Source organism: Agelaius phoeniceus, chromosome 27 (genome assembly GCF_051311805.1).
Source record: "Agelaius phoeniceus isolate bAgePho1 chromosome 27, bAgePho1.hap1, whole genome shotgun sequence".
In the NCBI taxonomy this organism is placed as follows: Eukaryota; Metazoa; Chordata; class Aves; order Passeriformes; family Icteridae; genus Agelaius; species Agelaius phoeniceus.
In genome coordinates, this window is record NC_135291.1 from 5768490 (window position 1) to 5788431 (window position 19942).

Sequence of the window (19942 nt, forward strand, 5' to 3'; positions counted from 1 at the left end):
TTTGGATGTTGTGGGACCTCAAAGCTGAGCCGCAAATGCTCCTTTGGGGAATATTTTGAGAGCTTCACCTGGCGATCGCCCAGTGCTGGGCTGGGAAGGCGACATCAATCTTGGGGCCCACCCGGGAGAGTGGCAGAGGGGAACGCCGGGAGCCCCGGGACAGGGTGAGTGGAGAGGGGCGATCCCGGAGCTGGGGAACCCCCGGCAGCCTGGAGAGAGGGGAGCGCCTGGATAAGGGAGACCCCCTGGGATCCCTGGAACGCTGGACCAGTGTCCTGCTTTAGGGCAAATTTGGGTGAAAACCTCCAAAAGGGTCCCCCCCAGAAAGCCAACCCACATGCCCCCCTCCCCCAAATAATCCGGGAAAATTTCCTCAGAGAGAAGTGGAAAGAACCTGTTTATTTTACAGACAAAGCACTCCCCAGCACACAACATGAACAATACCAGATGACAAAACTCACTTGTCGCTCTGAAGAGATGACAAATTCAGAAAGTCTCTCCTGTGAATGCTTGCTCTGTTATCAATCCCTCCGGCACTGGGAAAGGCTGCTGCCCAGAGCAGATCCCCATAGGCCACAAAGTGCAAGCTCTCAGTGCTCCCCAGGTCCCAGTCCGGAGCAGGTTTGAACAGTTCCAAGAAAAGGGAAAGAAAAACAGTCCAGGGAAACTTCTCTGCCTCAGCTAGCTAAACTAAAAAGCAAAGGAGCACCATGTTCTGCCCCATCCATGCCCAGACATCACAGTGGAGTTCTGTGCTCCAGCAGAATGCGGAGGAGCAAGAGCAGGCTGATAACAAACTCTGTGCTGCTTCTTCTCCCCACCTTCACTCTCAGAGCCAGTCTTGAAGGCACAGAATATAATATCCAGCATAAACAGAACATACACACAGATTGGTGACACAAGCATCATAACGTCACCCTAGGACAACCAGAGAATCAGGAGAAAAGACACACACACACCCCCACCCTCACCAGGAGGATCAGGCAGCTAGAGATCCAGCTGGAGCTTTGAGCTGGTGGAGAAGCTTCAGGCTGGGGAGAAGCCACACAAGTGTTTGGAATGTGGGAAGGGCTTCAGGTACAGCTCCAACCTGATCCAGCACCAGGTGGTCCACGCTGGGGAATGGCCCTTTGAGTGTAGGTAACTTTGTGGGAAGAGCTTCAGCCAGAGCTCCCCCCTCTTCAAACATCTCAAGATCCCCACTGGGGAAAAGCCCTACAAGTGTGGGGACTGTAGGAAGAGCTTCAGCAGCAGCTCCAACCTGAGGGCACACTGCCACATCCACTCCGGGGAGAGGCCCTGTGAGTGCGCCGAGTGCAGGAAGAGCTTTGTGCACTGCTCCAGCTCCATCCACCATGGGAGGATCCACGCTGGATGATCCCCATTGAGCCCCATTGAGCAGAGCCCTGGTAATCCGTGGTCCTGGTGATCCTTGTTTTGTGGAAGGAATGTGTTGGAGAGATTTCCTGCCTTTCTCCTTGTCCTGCTCTGATTTGGTTGGTGATACATTCTCTCGCTGTACCCTGCCTGGGTCTGTTTTGCCCCTGCTGGTGCTCAGGGTGGGATCTCTCCTGATCTTTCTTGGCTTTTCTGGCCATTTCCTTGTATTTACGGTCCCTGTGTAGTCGCAGAGGGCAAGGACAGAGAGGTTTTGGTGGTTCCCGGCATTCTGGCAGGACCAGCCCAGCCCCAGGGTTCCAAGGGATTTTTTGGGGGTTGCCCCATTTGCGGGACATCCCGGCTGGAGGAGGGTGTCCCCCCTTGCTGCAGCCCAGCCCTCAGGCAGCGCTCAGCAAAGCAGAGGATGCCCTCACCTGGGGCCTCATTTATAGGCACACCTGAGCTTCTGGACATCTCCATCTCTGTTTTGGGATTGAACTTCTGGAGATGAAGCCCCATTTTTGGAGCTGTATGGGGTTTACTTGGTCTGGTTGTGGTAGAGGGGCAGCTACAGGTGTGGTTTCTGAGAGAAGCTGCTGGAATCTTCCTGGTGGCTCCAAAGATGGAAGTGCCAGCTGCAGAGATTCACGGGGATACAGAGATCACCCCACAGCCCCCGGAAGAGCCCACACCGGAGCAGAGGGCTGTCACCCCATGGCCATAGGGCCCTGCAGGAGCAGCCTGTCCTGGAAGGACTGAACTCGTGGCACAGTGACCCATGCTGCAGCACTTGGCTGTGCCTCATGGGATGGACTCAGGTTGGAGAAGTTCCCGGAGAACTTTCCTGTGGGAGGGACTCCGGTACTGAGCAGAGAAATGATTCCTGTCCCTGAGCAGAGGGAGAAGCACCGGGAGATGAACTGAGTACGGCCCCATTCCCTGTCTCCAGCACTGTCATAGTAGGAGGAAGAGCTGGAAGGAGGGAATAGTGGGGGAAACTGTTATGAAGGGTTTTCCTTTACTTTTCACTGTCCTTCTCTGAATTTGTTAGCAAAAAATTCAATTCATATCTCATGTTTTGCCCATGATGATGTTTGATGCGGGATCTCTCCCGGTCCTTATCTCAACTCCTGAACCCCTGGTTACATTTTGACTCCTCTGTCCGGCTGTGGAGGGCAGTGACAGAGCGGCTTTGGTGGGTGCCCAGCATCTGGCCAGCGTCACCGCACTCCAGTGGGACATGTCCTCGTGTGGCCCTGTGCTATGGTGACGCAGGTGCTGTTCTTTTTGCCTTCCTTATGATTTTATCTTTTGCATTAAATGCTTGTGAAGTGCCCCCGGTGTCCCTCGTGTTCCCCTGGCTCCGGCAGCCCCGTTCCTTCCCCTGCTCCCCGTGCCACGTTCCATCCCGGCTGGAGGAGCCTTGGAGCTGCCGTGGGGGCCGTGGGGCTGCCCCGGGGGCTGCGCCCCGAGCCGAGACCCCTTCCCAGAGCTCCCGGTCTGCCCTTGAGGCTGGAGCAGCCAGCGAGGGCTGCAGCTGGGACGGCAGAGAGGCGCTGCTGGGGGCTCCACATCAGTTCAGTTTGGCCGCTTCTTTCCAGACTCGGGAAGAAAATTTTGGGAGTTTTCTGACATAAATCTCTCCATTCCCCCACTAATCTACAAGGTTTGGGGCAGTTTTCCATTTTGGGGGAAATCAAAGCGATGCACTGATGCTCCTAATTAGGGGTAGGAGAAGTAAGGCTCCAGGGCTTCCCGCTCAGCCGGTGCCACCGGCGCCGCAGTGCCGGGAAAGCCGTGGCGGGAGGTGCGGAGAAGTTTGTTTGTGTTTTCAGCTCAATCCCCCTCGGGCCCGGGCCCGTTCCAGGGCTGTTCCCCATCTCCGGCTCTGCCCTCACGCAGCCCGGGGGGCCCTGAGAGCGCGGGGCGAGGCTGTGCCATGTGCAGAGCCTGTCCCTGGCTGCGATTGGGCGATGGTGCCGTCAGTCGTGGTTCTGGCGCGCTGATTGGTGGGATCGGGGCGGAGCAGGGCCGCGGTGGCGGCCTGAGGGCGGCCGTGGCTCGTCAGCGGCGCCATTGGCGGAGCGTCTGTGCGGGCCCGGGAGCGGCGGCAGCGGCCGGAGCGCGCTGAGGCGGCGGCGGAGCTGGGAGGCGGCCGCAACGCAGGTGGGAGGCGCGCTGGGTTGTGCGGGGGCTCGGGGCTCGCTGCGGGCCTCGGGGGCGGCAGGGGGCTCAGGCGGGTTCGTTGTGCCGTGTCCGGCGCGTGTTGCCGCTGGCGTGAGGGCGCTGCGGGAGCGGCTGCCCGCGGTCTCCTTGCGGCCGCTGCCTCGGCAGGAGCCGCTGCCGGAGCAGCGCTGGCTCGGCCCGGTTCCTGTGGCTGGGACAGAGGCGGCTGCCCCGTGCCCGGGGCTGTGCGGGGAAATTCACATGGCCGGAGGTTTCTGTGCCCCGAGGAGACAGAGGAGTCCTGTACAAGTGACTTTATTGCTGAGCAGAGGGAGAGGTCGTGGCGCATTTCCTTCGGATGTCTCTTAAATGCAGGCTCCTTTATATTTCCCCAGCAGTATCTCCGTCTCCCTTTGCCCACTGGCTGAGGTACTCGGAAGGTTCAAAGTATGTCTCTCTTAAGATGCAAACCCTCCCCCCCATATAGCATCCGATATGATATTCGTGGCTCTGTTAAGTCTTTTTTCTTATCGAGGCTCAGGAATTTAGCGGGACTTTGTCTGAGCAGCAGTCTGTGTTAATTAGTAACATTTTCTGAAACTGATGGTTTCTCCCGTTTCTACAAGTCACTGGCCCTATCTCCCAGCAGATTCTCACATTGACTATTTTTTCTTACTGGGTCCTCTTTGGTTTTGAGATTATTTTCAATTACCTCATTCCCTGTCCTTCTGTAGCCGTTTCTGGATCAGAAGGCCTGGCTGCCACAAGGATACCTGTGAGAAACGACCACTCACTTTAAAATTTTAAAGGTTTATTAAACTAAAACACAACAAAGGACTGAATAAGGTAAAAGGAAGAGCGGTGCCAGCATGGCTGTCCGCCAGATATTGATCCACTAAATGGCTGCTCCACCTTTTCTATGCTGGTGTCTCATCAGTCAACCCTGGCACCTCCCAAATGCCAGTCAACTCTTCCTTGCCGTCATTGGTGGAGAACTTCATACAACTCGATTGGAGGTGAGGTGTTCCCCATTTCTACCTGTCCTATGCAAGGGGCACATGTGCCCACCCTCCCTCCACGTGGCCCCGACAACCCAGGCAACCGAGGCTCTCCAGTGGCAGCAGTACAGGAGGGGATAGGGGATAACGAGGAGAACAGAGGCTGTCCAAATAACAAACTACAATAACATAACCATACATCAACAAAACTTCTCTTAACATACACAAAATATTCATCCCTTAATTCCAAGAGCCAATTGTCATATTACCCATCTATAACAGTCTCCTTGCTCACCTTCTGAATGAGCTGCACTCTCAGTGTGTTGAGCATGGTGAAAAGATGAGAGTTGCTGTAGCACATCAGAGGAGAAACAGCATTCGTTTAACCCATGGACTGCCAGGAGGCCACAAAAATGCGTCCCATTCTCATCCTTTCCATGTTTGGATTGGTGCATGAGCTGCTTTCTTATTTCCTTTGTTTTCTGTTTCTCTACTTTTCCATTGTCATCTCCTTGCAAACAGCAGTTTGAATAATTTAATTTTCCAGAAACTCCTCTTTTTTCTGCTAACAGATGATTTGATCCCATCCAATGGTGAGGTGTTGTGTTCCTCATTTCAGTGGATTGCTCAGCAGGAATGTCAGGAGCTGGAGCTGTCTGGTTGGTTATTCCCAGGGCAGCTTGTAATCTAATGATGCCATTGAAATGAGAAATGGGTTCTGTGGCTCCTGATATGAATTGGTTCAAGTTCCCAGGGGCTGGTCTATGGTGTTGTAAGATTTGTTCTGGTAGCTTTTCATCTTTTCCCCAGTTTTGGGCACTTCCTCAGGAGCCAGGACTTCATCAATTGACTGCTTTTCTCTAATTAAATCATCAAATACTTGGATTCCCAACTGATTTCCCTGAATTTTTGGTAGGAAAAAATCCCCAGTGCTCTGATACACTCTATATAACACAGACAGTGACAGCACATGTTGGAGTGGGCAGAGGAATAATTCCCCCCCACTTACTTTAGTGAAGTTTTCACAACTTTCTCCTTTTGCTGTTTCCCTTTGCAGCTTTAACCCTTTTCTGTTGCAGGGTCAGATATCCTCACCCTGGGCTCTGCCTTGAGCTGTGCAAACTCCATCAGTGCAAGCAGGCAGAGCTTGGGGTGAGGGGCAGAGGGAATCAGCCCAATTCTCCTCCACCCACCCACCCCCGCCCCCCCATAAGCGACCCAGGTACATTCCAGGTACATTGTCCACACTTTGCCCCACAAGTGTTAAACTGAACTTTGTGTTCCAGTGCAGCAATCTGGTATCTCATGTGTTCCCTCCCCTCCACTGCTTTTATATTTCTGCTTTTTTTTAACGATATTCTGTTAACTGTTTACAAGTTAAAAGGTCACCTTTAAAGCTCTTCTAGGTTCTTAAAATGCAGCCTAAATTGAATATCACAGAACCCATACCAAAATTTTGCCATCACGAAGGGCTAGGCATACACATACACAAAACCCCCCCAAAGGAATAAAAATTTCTGCTACTTCCCTTAGGAATAAAAGTTGGTTTTTACACCCCTGGCCCAAACCTAACTGACAATATAAAAGTAGGATTATTCAGAAAAAAACATTCCCATGTTGTAGTCTTAGCACTGAATCTGGAGGAGGAACAAAAACTCTCCAACAATATCTTTAGTGTTAGAAAATCAAAGCATTACTTGATTGTGGCCAGGATGTGCAACAGAAATCATTTCATTCACACATAGCCCAGGTGTGCAGAAAAAATCATTCAATGACAAGTGAGTTTTACTCGATTTTCCCTAAACTTTCTACAATCTGAACCAATCTAAATCCATTGGTTTAATATTCATTGCTTCAAACTTGGGTCATTCTTAGTATTTGGTTTCCTATAGGACCCTGTCCAAACCCATTGGTTTAATATTCATTGCTTCAAAGTTGGGTCATTCTTAGTATTTGGTTTCCTATAGGACCGGGATTTCTTTGCTTCTGATGTTAATTAGGTCCACACTCCTGGATTTCCTTCTCAGCCTTTTCCAGACCAGGTGTCTCCAGCTGTGCCGGGGGCAGTGTCTGGGGTAGCTGTTGGTTGCTGTTTGCTGCTGGGCGTTGATGTTTTGTTGCAGGTCGTTATCTCTGTGGGTGTCTTTTGGGCTATTCCCAGTCTGTTGAGATGTTAAACTCATCTCTGTTGAGTGGTGTAACATGCCTTAAAAAAAAACCCCTATAAAATTTCTTTCCCCAAGGCAAAAGCACACCAAGCCAGAGTAGAGAAATAAGATTTAGAAGACATAAACTTGCTATATTTTGCAGCAATGCAATCGCAGGCAGCCCAGAGTGGAATTGTGCCGTGGTGCTCCCCAGCAGCTATGGCAGTGCAGGCCCAGCCAGCGCTGAAGCTGCAGCAGTGGCAGCAAGGCTTGGCCGCAGTGGCTGGAGGTGCCAGAGGAGGGTGGCCAGGATTTCCGAGGGTTTGAGCAGAGGATCTGTGGGCAGGCCCAGGGGCTTGGCCCGCTGTGGAGCCCTGGCTGCTGCTGCGTTGCCTTCAGGGCAGGCTCAGGGGCGGCTGCCATGGTCCTGCTGCAGGCGGGAAGTGCAAATCTCCGGGGCTTCAGAGCCCCTGAGGCCAGGCTGAGGGGTCCCCCCGTGTTCAGCTGTGCTGGCGGCTGTTTCTGGCCTCAGGGACACTTGGCATGAGCCCCTTGGCCACCAGTGGTGCTGCTTTGCACTCCTTAGGCAGGAGCCGATGTCCTGGCTGGGTGTTGGCAACAGCAAAGTCCCAAGGTGGATGTGTCCCGTCAATCTCTCTCAGCCTGGGTCGGGAGCTCTGTCCCTTGAGTGCAGTCCTGGGTTTCTTGCCAGCCCCTCTCCAGGCTGTTCAAACAGGAGGCTGGGTTAAACTCTTCCCCTGTCCTCAGTTCTAAATCCTCCTGGTGCCACTGAACAAGTTTCATACTGTAATAACCGAGCCCCGCTCATCCATTTAGAGGCTCTTTTGGTTATCCAAGCTTTACCTTGATGCCAGACTTGAACAATGAGAGTTCCTGCTGTTATCAGTTTTCAGGCCTCAGTTCCCAGTGGGGCCGGGGCTGCACAATTGTGCAGACAATGAGGCCACTCTCTGGCCACTGGGTTAAGCATTTTAGCAGAAGGATTCCTTTGGCATGGCCCTGTTTAACATACAATTCAAATTCTTATTCCCTGTCTGGAAGGCCCAGGCCAGCAGCCTCAGTTAATCTTCACTTTAATGCTTGAAAATTCTGTTTTCCTCCTCCTGTCCATCCATCCAGGTTGTTGACTGGCAGGATAGGAGTGTTGTAGGGAGACATCCCTGGCTCCAAAAGCCCTGCCTTGAACAGGGACTCAGTACCAGGCTGTGAGCCCTTCCTTCTTTCCCACCCTTGGAATAGGGTATTGCTTTTAGACACTTCTTGTCCTGGTTGCTTCAAAGTAATTTGGAGAGACTCCATATTAAATTGTCTGTGTTTTCCTGGGGCTGCCCACACTTCAGGGCTCAGTTTAGCACAGGCCTTGCCACTCATCTGACACCAAGATACATCATTAGCCTCTGTTTTACCTTTTAGAATACAAATCTGTATTTCCACATTAGCCATTGAATCCCTTCCCAGTAAATGATAATCACAATTAGGAGGAAGTAGAAACCCATGCATTTCAAATCTATCTCCCACATCTACTGATAGTGGTTGAAGAAAACACACCTGCTCATTTTTCCCACTTAGCCCCTGAATGATCAAACAACTTTTTGACAATTTTCCCCCCCTTGCATCTGAGATTCAGAGTGGATTGAGAGGCCCCTGTGTCCATCAGGGGAGGCCTCCTCTCAATGCAGACCCACCTGAATGTTCTCAAGGGCTCCAGTGTGGAGGGTCCCTGGTGTGATGGGAGCTGTGACAGCCCTGCCAATCCATGTCCATCAAGGGGTGGACTTGCTGGTCCTGAGGGTGCTGCTGTCTGTGCTTGCAGTGACCTTGTGCCCTGCAGCTGGAGCCCTGATTCCTTGCCAGGGGCTGTTTGGGTGGGCTGTCCCCTGCCGAGGAGGGCAATGCCTCTGCCGGGTGCTTGTGGCCGAGCCCGTGCCCTGGGTGCTGGGGCCCCCTTGGGCCCTGGGGTTGATCCCTCAGGGGCTGTAGGAACTCTGCCCTGGCCTTTGCCTTCAGCTTGGCCTTTTGCTGCTCCCTTCTTGCATTCACCTGCTGGGCCTTTGTGCCCAAGTGGTTCAGGGCCTTCTTCTGCCCCTCCTGCAGCCCCCCTCGGTGCCTGTGGGTGCTCATTCTCTGAGAGCTGCTGAGCTTTCTGCAAAATCATTCGTTTCTCCAGTGATCCCAACAAAATCTTTAAAAGAAAATCTCAGTCCTTCCATGTATAATCCACATTTCCCAGGTGTTCCTTGCTCCTCATCCGTGTGCTCAGGGTGCCCTCCCCAGCCCGTATCCCAGAGCCGGTCCCTGTCCTGCCGCAGTGTCCAAAGGCGCCCCCCCGGCGGGCAGGGCCGGCAGCTCCACGGGGCCGGGCAGCGGCCGGGGCGTCCCGCAGCCTCCTGGGGGCCGGGGGCCACTGCCGGCCCTGCCCGGGGCTGGTGGGGTCAGGCAGCGCCCGGCGCTGAGCCCCGGCTGCCCCACAGCCCCGGCCCGGCCCCGCAGCTCCCCCCAGGCCCCCAGCCCGTGCTCCCGGTCCCGCACCTCTGCGCCCGGTGCTGCCGCTGCCCCCCACAGAGAAACCCCCTGAAACCCTGACCTCCTTGTTTTCCTCTCCTGGAAACCGGGGATACAAATGATCAGCTGGCAAATGTTGAGGATGAGACCCTGCTGAAAAACATCCCTATCCTCAGTATTTTTCTCTTCCTCCTCTTTTTCATCATCTTTTTTCTTACCACATAGATTCCTCCTGCTGCTTCTCGCCTTAACCATATTCCTGCACACTCCCCTTCAACCAATCCCTTCCCAGCACACCAACACCATCCATCCCCTGTTGTCCAAATCCCTTCTCCACTTCCCTCATTGCCCCCCTGGGTGTCCATGTCCTTAATTACCTCTGGGAGAATGTGCAAACCACCTCCACCTTCTCCCCTTTTGTATAAAATACAATATTCACGTCTCTGCTAAATCTTTGTTCTTCACAAAGTTCAGGAATTTAGCAGGACCTTGGCTGAGCAGCATTTCCTGTTGATTAATAACAATTTCTGAAACTGATGGTTTCTCCTGTCACTTCCTTATCTACCTCAAAGGAGATTCACACCATATGTTTGTAAAGACACTTTCATCTCATTCTGTTCAACACGATGGGAAAATGGGGGAGAAGCCATAAAAGGGCATTTAGGACACCAGAACTTTGAGGGACAGGGGAGGGTCAGCCCTTAACTGAGCCAGAGGGGAGCTGGGATTTAGAGGGGATGATAGACAAAGGATAGGAGTGGTGGATAGCGGGAGGGGAAACAGCAGGAAAGGGGTTCCTGTGGTGGTCCCTTTGTGTCCCCATCACTCAATCCCTGGAGCAATTCCCCAGGGCTGTGGGAGGGGATGGATCCACACTGGGGGGTTCCCCAAACTCCCTGTCCATCCTTTGGGAGCTCCTTGGGCTGGTTCCCCCCACCCAGCAGCCGGTGATGCTTTTTCAGCTGTGGGGCAGAGGGAGGTGGGAAAGGGGGATCTGGGTTGGTCACGGAGGAGGAGGGGAGGGGGAGAGGAGAAGGAGGAGCAGGAAGAGGAGCAGAAGGAGAAGCACAAGTTTCCATCCTGCTGGTGACTAAGGAGGGGGAGCTCACCCCAAATGTATCAGGGAGTCCTCCAGAAGAGAGGTTCTTCTAAGGGAAGTGTTTGGAGTTGGCAGATTCCAGAATCATGACCCAAATATCTTGGTGGTACCTGAGAGGGTTTGGTTTTTTGTGGGTATATATGGATCTTGCAGGACCCCAAAGCTGATCCTCCTTTTGGGGATAATTAGGGGTCCTCATGGCAATCACCAGGTACTGGTAGGGAGAGGACATCGGTCTTGGGACCCCCCCAGAAGATCAGTGGAGTGGAACCTCAAGACCTCTGGAGTGGGAAAAGGTGAGAGGGGTGGTTCCAGACTCGGGTGAGACCCAGCAGCCTGAAGGGGGGAGGGAAGGGCCTGGGGTGTGGGGACCCCTGGGATCTGTGGAATCCTGGAGCAGAGAATCAGGGGAGAACGGAGCCCTGGGACCCTCAAAATCCCCTGAGTCATCTGTATGCAAGACTCCAGAGGGGGGAGCTCCAGGAGCCACGGGACTCCCATCAGCTCAAGGAAGAGAAACCACCAAACCCCAGACTGAAGAGACAAGAGGGGCAGATCTCCTATGAGGGTCATTTTGGGAGCTATATCTTGGTGCTTTGCAGATTTTTTTGAACTCAGAATCCCTGGAGACTTCCAGAGATGGTCCTCTGCAGGAGGAACCCCCAGCCCAAGGCTCTCACCCCTTGTTTTTTCCCCCCAAACCAGGATTTGTCATTCCCAAGCTGTGGACAGATGGAGAAGAAAAAGCCCCAGAGATCCCGCACGAGGAGGGGCTGCAAACCCAGCCCAGCGAGGTTTGAGGAGGAAGGAGCCCCCCTGAGCCAGGAAGGCAGCTGGAGATCCAGGCAGAGCTCAGAGCTGGTGGAGAAGCCTCAGGCTGGAGAGAGGCCACACAAGTGCTTGGAATGTGGGAAGGGTTTCAGGTACAGCTCCCATCTGAGGGAGCACCAGGTGATCCACACAGGGGAAAAGCCCTACAAGTGTGGGGAATGTGGGAAGGGCTTCAGCAAGAGCTGCAACCTCATCAGCCACAGCAAGATCCATACTGGGGAACGGCCTCACACCTGCCTGGAATGTGGGAAGAGCTTCGTGCGGAGCTCCAGCCTGAGGGAGCACCAGATGCTGCACGCTGGGGAGAGGCCCTTCGAGTGTCCCCAGTGTGGGAAAAGGTTTCTGAGGCCATCCCGTCTCCTCCTGCACCAGCGCATTCACAGAGAGGAGAGGCCCTTCTGCTGCCCTGACTGTGGGAAGGGCTTCAAGCACAGCTCCACCCTCCTGAACTGGCGCCTGCACACTGGGGAGAGGCCCTGGGAGTGCCCCGAGTGTGGGAAGAGCTTAGTGCGCTGTTCCAGCTCCACCCCCCATGGAGCATCCACGGTTGATGATCCCCAGTGACCCCATTTGGGCAGAGCCCTGGTGATCCATGATCCTGATGATCCCTGCTGGGTGTGGGGAAGGTGTTAGAGAGATTTCTTTCCCTTCTCCTTGTGCTGCTGTGATTTGGTTGGTAATAAATTCCCTCCGTGTGCCCAGGCTGGGTCTGTTGTGCCCATGCTGGTGCTCAGGGCGGAATCCCTCCCGTTCCTTCTCAGCCCCCCCAGTGCCTCCCCCGCTGCCCCTGGCACTTTGGGGCCGGGCCATGCTCCAGTGCCGGCTCAGGGGCTGCTCCAGGCTGACGTGCAGCCTGACAGCTGGAGGTGACCCCACACTGAGGGGGGTTTCCAGCAGCACCAGGAGCTGGTAGGTCCAGTCCCCATTGGGGACCACATCAGTAGCCAACACAGAGCTCCTGCTGGCCCTGGAACCACCTCACCTGGATGGCAGTAGGGTAGAAATCCATCATGGAGCAGAGCAGGCAGCCGGGGCCAGGCTGGGAGCTCGAGGGGGGCACCAGGGAGATGGACACGCTGGGGGGCACTGGGAGAGAGCGGGGACACACTGGGATCAGCTGGGGGAAACTGGGAGAGAGAGGGGAGGGGTGGAATGGCCTTGAGAGGGACTGGGAGTGCACTGCAAGAACTGTGGAGCACTGAGAGCAAGGGTGAAGGTCTCGGAGGGAAATTAGAAGTTCTGGGAATGGACTGGTATTGAACTGGGAAAGAGATGAAAGTGACTGGGAGGGAGTTTGTGGACACTGAGGGGGCGGCCTGGGGCGGCACTGGGAGGAACTGGGAATGGCGTGCGCGGCACTGGGAGGCCGAGTCCAGAGCGGGGCACTGGAGGCTGCGGGTGTGCCCGGCAACTGATGAGTCATCAGAGATCCGCGCTTTGATTGGCTGAGGGGCGGCAGCACAACGCGCGGCTGAGACGGACACGCGGGGGGGGCACTGGGAGTGACTGGGAATGGACTGGGAGAGCCACGGGAGCCACTGGAACGGACAGGAGGCCGCGGGGACGGTCACAAGGAAGGCTGAGGGCTCTGGGGTGATTCCCAGGGAGGTTATGAGGGGACGTGCTCGGGCCCCTCTCTATGCCCCAGGAGCTGCGGGCAGGAAAATCCAGGAGTGAAGCACCCGACACCCCAGACTGCCGGAGCCCTGTACCCCTGCGCTTCCTAAACGATTTCAGGGCTGTGCCAGGGCCAGCAGCCAGCCCTTTGTCATCTCAGTCACCCTTGGCTGTCACCCCCTGAGAAACCCAAACCCCATCAGTGCCCGGCCCTGATGTGAGTCCATCCCATGGGCAGCACCCCCCTCGCCCGGCTGCAGCCCCGGGGTCACTGTGCCACAGGGTCAGTCCTGCCAGGACAGGCAGCTCCAGCGGGAGCCCCTCTGGCCACGGGGTTCCCACGGGGTCACAGCCACCTCTCAGGCACCCCCCTGCACCAGGGGGCTGGTCCAGGGACTGTGGGGAGAACTCTGCATCCAGCACCTCTGTCTTTAGAACCACCAGGGAATTGCTCTGCTGGACACTGAGGACGCTTCCAGCAGCTTCTCTCAGAGCCCGCCCCACTACCACAACCAGTTCATACAAACGCAATACATCCCAAAAAATGGAGTCCCAGATATCCAAGGACTCGGATGCGCCCCAGAATGGGGATGGAGATGTCCAGGGACTCAGGTGTGCCCATAAATGAGGCCCCAGCTGAGGGCATTCTCTGCTTGGCTGAGTGCTGCCTGAGGGCTGGGGCTGCAGAAGGGGGGACGCCCTCCTCCTGCGGGGGGAGCCCCACAAGCCCCTCAGAACCCCGGAGCTGGGCTGGTCCTGCCAGAATGCCGGGAGCCACCAAAACTGCTCCGTCCCTGCCCTCTGCAGCTGCACAGGGAGAGGAAATACAAGGAAAGGCCCAGAAGCTGAGAAGGAATGGGAGAGATCCTGCCCTGAGCACCAGCATGGGCACAAGAGACCTGGCCTGGGCACAGAGAGTGAGTTTATTACCAACCATATCACAGCAGCACAAGGAGAAGGGAAAGATATCTCTCCAACACCTTCTTCCCACTGAACACAGATCCCCAGGATCACAGAACACCAGGGCTCTGCCCAAATGGGGTCACTGGGGATCATCCGACACGGATCCTCCCATGGGGGATGGAGCTGGAGCAGCGCACGAAGCTCTTCCCGCACTCGAGGCACTCGCAGGGCTTCCCTTAGTGGCGCCTCCGTTGGTGTTGGGTCAAGTGAGAGCTCTGTGAGAAGCCCTTCCCGCACTCCCCAAGCCTGTAGGGCCTCTCCCCAGTGTGGATCTTGTGGTCCTTAATGCGGTGGGAGTTCTTGCTGAAGCTCTTCCCACATTCCAAGCCCCAGCAGGGATGTTCCTTGGTTTGGATCTCCTGATGCCAGATCAGGTGGGAGCTCTGGCTGTAGCTCATTCCACATTGCAAGCACTTGTAGGGTGTCTCAGCTTGAGAGACGATTTAAAAGAGGACACTCTGGAGTGAGTGTTGTCCCCTCTACAGGGTTCCAATTATCCCTTTCCACCAACAGGATATGAATGCTAATAAGTGAAATTAAAAAAAAAAAAAAAAAACAAAAAAACAACTCCATCAGTTTATTAACAAACAGAATGCCCACAAGGCAAGAATATTAATTTTTAAAAGTAAACAACTGCTAGATATTAAATTGTCAGCCCTTAGTCCCCCCACACACTCTGGGACAAAAGACCCAAAATGCCAGAGAAATCACCGCTCGCGACACGGGGTACAGGCGGCACCGGCTTCTCCCGCAGGGGAAAAGCCGACCAGGGGCCGTCCCGAAGGAGATGAAAGCCCGGGGCTCGCCCGGCGTTGGACTCCTCCCCAGCCGGGCTCCGCGGGCACGGTCCCGGCAGCTGAAGCAGCGGCGCTGCAGCCTCGGGCTGTTTTCTCTCCCGGCTCGGCCCGGCTCGCAGCGGCTTTGGGCGGCAGCGGCGCCGCTCCGCTCCTGCCCTCGCGGAGCCCCCGGGCTGCGGCACAGCCGCTGCTCAGTTCCTCCAGGCACTCCGAGGCTCGCGCTGCAGCCTCTCCCAACAGAGGAAGGGAAAATCCTTTCTTTGCCTGGCCCAAAAAAGCTTTTCAGCCACACAGAAAACCACGGGGCACAGAGAGAGCCGCGGAAAACCCGAGCAGCGAGGCTTCAAAACGCCCGCGCAGCGAACAAGGAGCCGCTCCCGCCCCGGCCCCACACACGGCCCGTCCCGGCTCCCGGGGGTTAAAGACACAATAACCATTCTTTGGGCACAAAGCATGGAATGTGCCATCACAGCAACTCACTCCGAGACAATTGCATATACAATAATTACAGTTCTCTATCTATCTATCTATAAAAGCACGTACTGAACTCTGGATACAGCAATGTGCACCAGGACAGGAGTGGAGAGGCTGAACGGACACCAGGGGAGATGGGGAATGTACGGACAGAGCAAACCCTCCAAGGGCTTTAACCTGACTCCCAGCTTTTCCGTGTTTCAAGGGCTTTGACTGCTGGATTTGAAAGAACTGGGATCTCACCGTGAAAAGCAGAGCAGTCTGGAACCAGACACTGCTGTTGGAGTCAAAGTCTGGCCTTGTGACATCTCAGTTTTGAAAATACATTGAATAAAAAACTCCATTACCCACAACCTTTCCCAGCCCAACCCTCCGGATATATAACAAAAAGTGATTAATCTCATTTTAAAGGGAGAAAATATTGTAAAATGGATGTAAAAAATGTTCCCTCATAAAAACTCACATTGAGAAAATACAGAATAATGAAGTGTGTCTAGAAAAGCGTGCTGTCATTTCTCAGGTGTTCTCAGGCTCAGAGTCAGCTCAGAGCCGGGCTCTGTCTCCCAGGTGCCCGAGTCCCCGGGCCAGCTCTGAGCAGCCTCTCTCGGCTCTCCAGCCCGGCTCTCCCCGGCTGTGCCCCGGGCAGGCACTCGGTGTTTCCGTGCTGCCCCTGCCCCGCTCAGCTCCCCGTCCCCTGCCAAGGCGCCCAGGCTGCGCTCGGTGCCCCCGGGTGTCCCTGAGCGAGGCAGGGCTGAGCGCCGGTGCCCCGGCAGAGCCCTGAGGGACCCCCCTCGGCCCCGGCCTCCCGCGGGACACGGAGCCACTGCCCGCACGGCCCCGGCACGTCCGGCCGGCCAATTCCTGCTGCCCCAACAGCCCGGGCTGCGGCCCCGGGGCTCTGCAGGGCGGGGCTGCGGCTGTCGCTGGCACCGTGGCCAAAGCCTGCCAGGACTCTGGGCACCGCAGGGGCTGCAAGGCCACAAGGCCGGGGCTGCTCCGTGCCCCTTCCAGTCTGTCCCTCTGCTGCTGGGTGCCGGGTGTGGCCCTTTGTGACACGGGCCCGTGTCAGGGCCCTCGGTGATGTGAGACATTGTGGGGCAGTCATGAATCAGATTTGTAGGAGCGTTGGGGGGTAGGATGGTCAGGACGGACCAAGACGAGAGATCTCTGCAGCCAGGTTGTGGAACTTGCGGTTTATTGCAAAGGGCCTGGGGGCAGGGCCCTGCTTGGAGCTGCCAGCCAAAGATCAGAGCAGGCCTGAGAGAAGAGAGGGGTAGAGAGGATGAGACGGTAAGAGAGTAAGAGAGACAAAAGAGTAAAAGGGGTAAGCGAGTGAGGTTCCTGTTACAATACAATAAATCTTCTTCTGTGTTGAATATTCTGATTCTCACTAACCAATCTAGTACAATATACAAATCCTAGAGCATTTATATACAGCCTATAAGAATCATTACATTACCATAATGTGTTTCCTTTTAAACCCTAAAAACTCCTCTTTGGACCCCTTCTGCCAAGCTGGTAGGGTCTGGTCCGACCCTTGGATCTGTCTGCAAGCAGAGGGTATTGTTTTATCAAAAGGGGATTACCTTCAGCTGGCCACACCATTGTTTTCCCATTATTCAGTAACTAAGGGATCTCAAAGCTTGCTTTCATTTCAATCGTGCTTACAGTTTCTATATTCTCAAAATCTTTTGCCAGACAATCATATTTATAAGGCTTTCCTGTTTCATCTTCCCCAACTAGAGTGTTTGAGATTGCTTAAAAATCAGTGGCAAGGGCATGAGCAAAAGTCAGATTTAATGTTTAGCAACAAAGCACAATAAATTTATTGGCAAGATTCACTCTACTGCCTACAGGACAGCTAAGGCACAAGGGAAAACAAGTAACAACAAAACCAAACAAAATCCAGTCAATCAAAACAGAAATGCACTGAGAACTCTCTAAGAGAATATGAGTGGATGTGTGTTGTGTTTAGGTGCATGGGACAAAAGACAGTTTGGGCAGGGATTAAAAGGAACAAGGCCTAAAAGTTAACAACACTGAGCAGCACTTCAAATTCTACCTTAATTTATAACCTAACTTATACCTTACGGCTAGCAATTCAACAGAGCAATAACACTTAGCATTTAACCTAACTTACAGCTATAACTTCCACATTCTATTTAGAAACGTAACAGAAAAACAACACTTAACTTATAACTTACATTTAACAACTGAGCAAAAGAACAATACTTAGCAGCATTTAAGTAAGTTCATAACTATAACTGAACCTTGCTTACAGGCCTAACTTAGATATCCAAGGCACTTACACATCTAAGAAAGCATTATTTCTCCCAGATTTCCTATGGCATATGTGCAGGAGCACACACACAAACAGAAACAGTCAGTGCAAGCAAGGTATCTGTGAAAAATTCCCCTCAGAGGTCATGGAAATCCTCCCTTCAGACGCTTTTGCATCTCCCGCTGTGTGAAGGTTGGGGCCTTGAGGAGTGAGGGTGTCAGCCCAGGACACGTTTCAGTGATCCTGCAGGCAGAGCAAACCCAAGGGTTTGCTGGCTCTGAGAGGCCCCCTCAGAGGGAGACTGAGGGTCACAGCCCACAGTGGCCCAGGAGAGCTCAAAGGGTCTCCTTTTAGACCTCTATTGATAGGGCCACAAGAGAGTGGGCTTCAGTCACAAGGATGTTTCATCCCAGCCACAGTTTGGCTTGGCACTTCCTCTAAAAGTGTGAGAAAGGAATGTTGTGCCATTCAGGCAAGAGGAACATTTTCCAAGGCTGGCCATAAGGTAAACAGGAACCTTTTAGCAGTTCCTGGGAGCAGACAGTGTTTCTGATAAGCTTGGAAAGAGCAAAACCCAGGTGCTGTTTCCAAGGACAAGACCTAACAAGCATTTCTCAGATCACACTGCAGCCTGGAAAGGAGGAGGGGGCAATGCACCACCACACTGGGATCTCAGGGGTGCCCATGGCCTGGGTGATGCTGCCTGATGTCAGCCACCCACCAAAGCCACTCTGTCCCTGCCTCCCACAGCTGCACAGGGCAGAGAAAATTTAACCAAGAGTTCCTGAGTTGGGATAAGACAGGGAGAGATCCCTCATCAAACACCAAAATGGGCATCAGAGACCCAGCCTGGGCACAGGGAGGGAATTTATTACCAACCAAATCACACCAGGACGAGGAGAGGGGAAAGAAATTTCTCCAACACCTTCCCTCCACACAACAGGATCTTGAGGACCATGAATAACCAGAGCTCTGCCCAACGGGGGTCACTGGGCATCATCCAATGCTGATCCTTCCATGGGGAATGGAGCTGGTGCAGTGCACGAAGCTCTTCCCAAACTCAGGGCCTCTCTCTGGTGTGGATGTGCTGGTGCCTCATGAGGTGGAAGTTGCAGTTAAAGCCCTTCCCACATTCCAAGCACCTGTAGGGCTGTTCCCCAGTGTGGGTTGTCTGGTGGTGGATGTGGTCTGGAGCTGTGGCTGAAGCTTTTCCCACATTCCCCACATTCATAGGGTCAATCCCCAGTGTGGATCCTCTGGTGCTTAATGAGGTCGGGGCTCCAGCTTAAGCTCTTCCCACAATCCAAGCACTCATAGGGCTTTTCCCCACTGTGAATCATCTGGTGCTGAGTCAGGTGGGAGCTCTGGATGAAACCCTTCCCACATTCCAAGCACTTGTGGGGCTTCTCCCTGCCATGAGGCTTCTCCACCAGCTCTGAGCTCTGGCTGGATCTCCGGCCGCCTTCCTGGCTCAGGGGGGCTCTTTCCTCCCTGCAGCTCCCTGGGCTGGGTTTGCAGCCACTCCTTGTGCGGGATCTCTGGGGCTTTTCCTCCTCCTCCATCCGGCCACAGTTTGGGATTGACAAATCCTAATTTGAGAGGAAAAACAAGGGGTTAGCACCTTGGGATGGGGACTCCTCCTCCACCATCTCGTCCCGCTTCCCCTCCTTCCCAATTCCACCTCCTTCTCTTCTTTCTGGTCCTTCTCCCGTTCCTTCCTCTGCCTTCCTCCTCCTCCTCCATCCCTTCCCCTGCTCCCGCCGGGCCTTGCCCCCTCCTTATCTCAACGCCGTCGCTTCCCGCGGGAGGAGGCGGGATGGAGCTGGGGCAGGTCGGGCTGGGGCAGCGCTGGGCTCTGGGCCCGGCCTGTCATCTGGGGAGTCATCTGCGCCCAGCGCCCTGTTTTAATAAAAAATGTTCAACGCCTTCTCTGACTGACTGCTTTCCGCAGATTTTTTTTTCGGTAGAATTTTTCTGTGGGGTTTGGGGGTCCTTGGGGCCTGTGGGGCGACTTAGGAGGGTCTTGGCGCCTTTCGGGGTTCGCTGGGTGCCCTGCTGGGGTTCCTATCAAGGCCCCCCACAGCGGGGATACACAGGGGGACACACGGGGGTCCCCATTCCCTATCCATCCCGGTGTCGGTTCTGCCCCCTCCCAATCTCGAGTCCCCGCGGGGTGCCCCGAGTCCCCCCAAAAAACTGGACTGGGTTTAACTGGGAAGTTTTATTGGGAACACTGGGAGCAGCCGGGTGGGGGCAGAGCTCCAGCTGGGCTGAGGGGACACACGAACGCCCCAAAATCAGAGCGGGGACGGAGCGGGGGCTCCCGGCCGGGCCCGAGCCCACGGGGAGGGGCTGCGGCCGCCGGCGGCTCAGGACCTCTGTGGGCAGAGAAAAGGGGGTGACACCGGGCTGGGGGCCCCGGTGGGAGCGCACACGCACCGGGGAGGGGGGACACGACCCCCGGGAACCCCCCGTCACCTTCTTGCACAGGTGGAAGCCGACATGAAGACAAAGCGCGGGCGCTGGGCCCAGGGGGAGCACGAGAAGAGATGGAGGAGAAGGAGGCGGGAAGACAAAGGAGCTTGAGAAGGGCCGGGATTAGAGGAAGAGGAGAAGGAGGCGGGATTAGCAACAGGAGGACGAGTGGGAGGAAAGATGGAGGAGGA

General features: G+C 54.8%; 1 protein-coding gene and 1 long non-coding RNA gene across 14 annotated transcripts in view; one reads left to right on the top strand and one right to left on the bottom strand.

Annotated features, from left to right (window-relative positions):
* Window positions 1-15327, top strand: part of LOC129132039 (uncharacterized) — a 286230-nt gene extending 270903 nt beyond the window's left edge. The window contains exons 1-4 of one of the 13 annotated variants that reach the window (XR_013185404.1): window positions 3358-3546; window positions 4281-4562; window positions 10525-10609; window positions 15201-15327. Coding sequence is in view for 1 of the 13 variants with exons in the window: in XM_077191173.1 (XP_077047288.1) it covers window positions 11046-11708 (663 nt within the window). In the remaining 12 variants the exon portion in view is untranslated. Of the gene's footprint in view, window positions 1-3357; window positions 3547-4280; window positions 10610-11018; window positions 11847-15200 lie in introns of those variants that run through there. The other 12 variants (XR_013185405.1, XR_013185410.1, XR_013185407.1 and 9 more) reach the window with 12 other exon arrangements.
* Window positions 15328-16775: 1448 nt separating this feature from the next.
* Window positions 16776-19928, bottom strand: LOC143695982 (uncharacterized). Its single transcript, XR_013185451.1, has 2 exons — window positions 19716-19928; window positions 16776-18865 (listed from the first exon to the last, which is right to left on the bottom strand). It is a non-coding gene; the product is annotated as an uncharacterized LOC143695982 (long non-coding RNA).
* Between the last annotated feature and the right edge of the window lie 14 nt (window positions 19929-19942).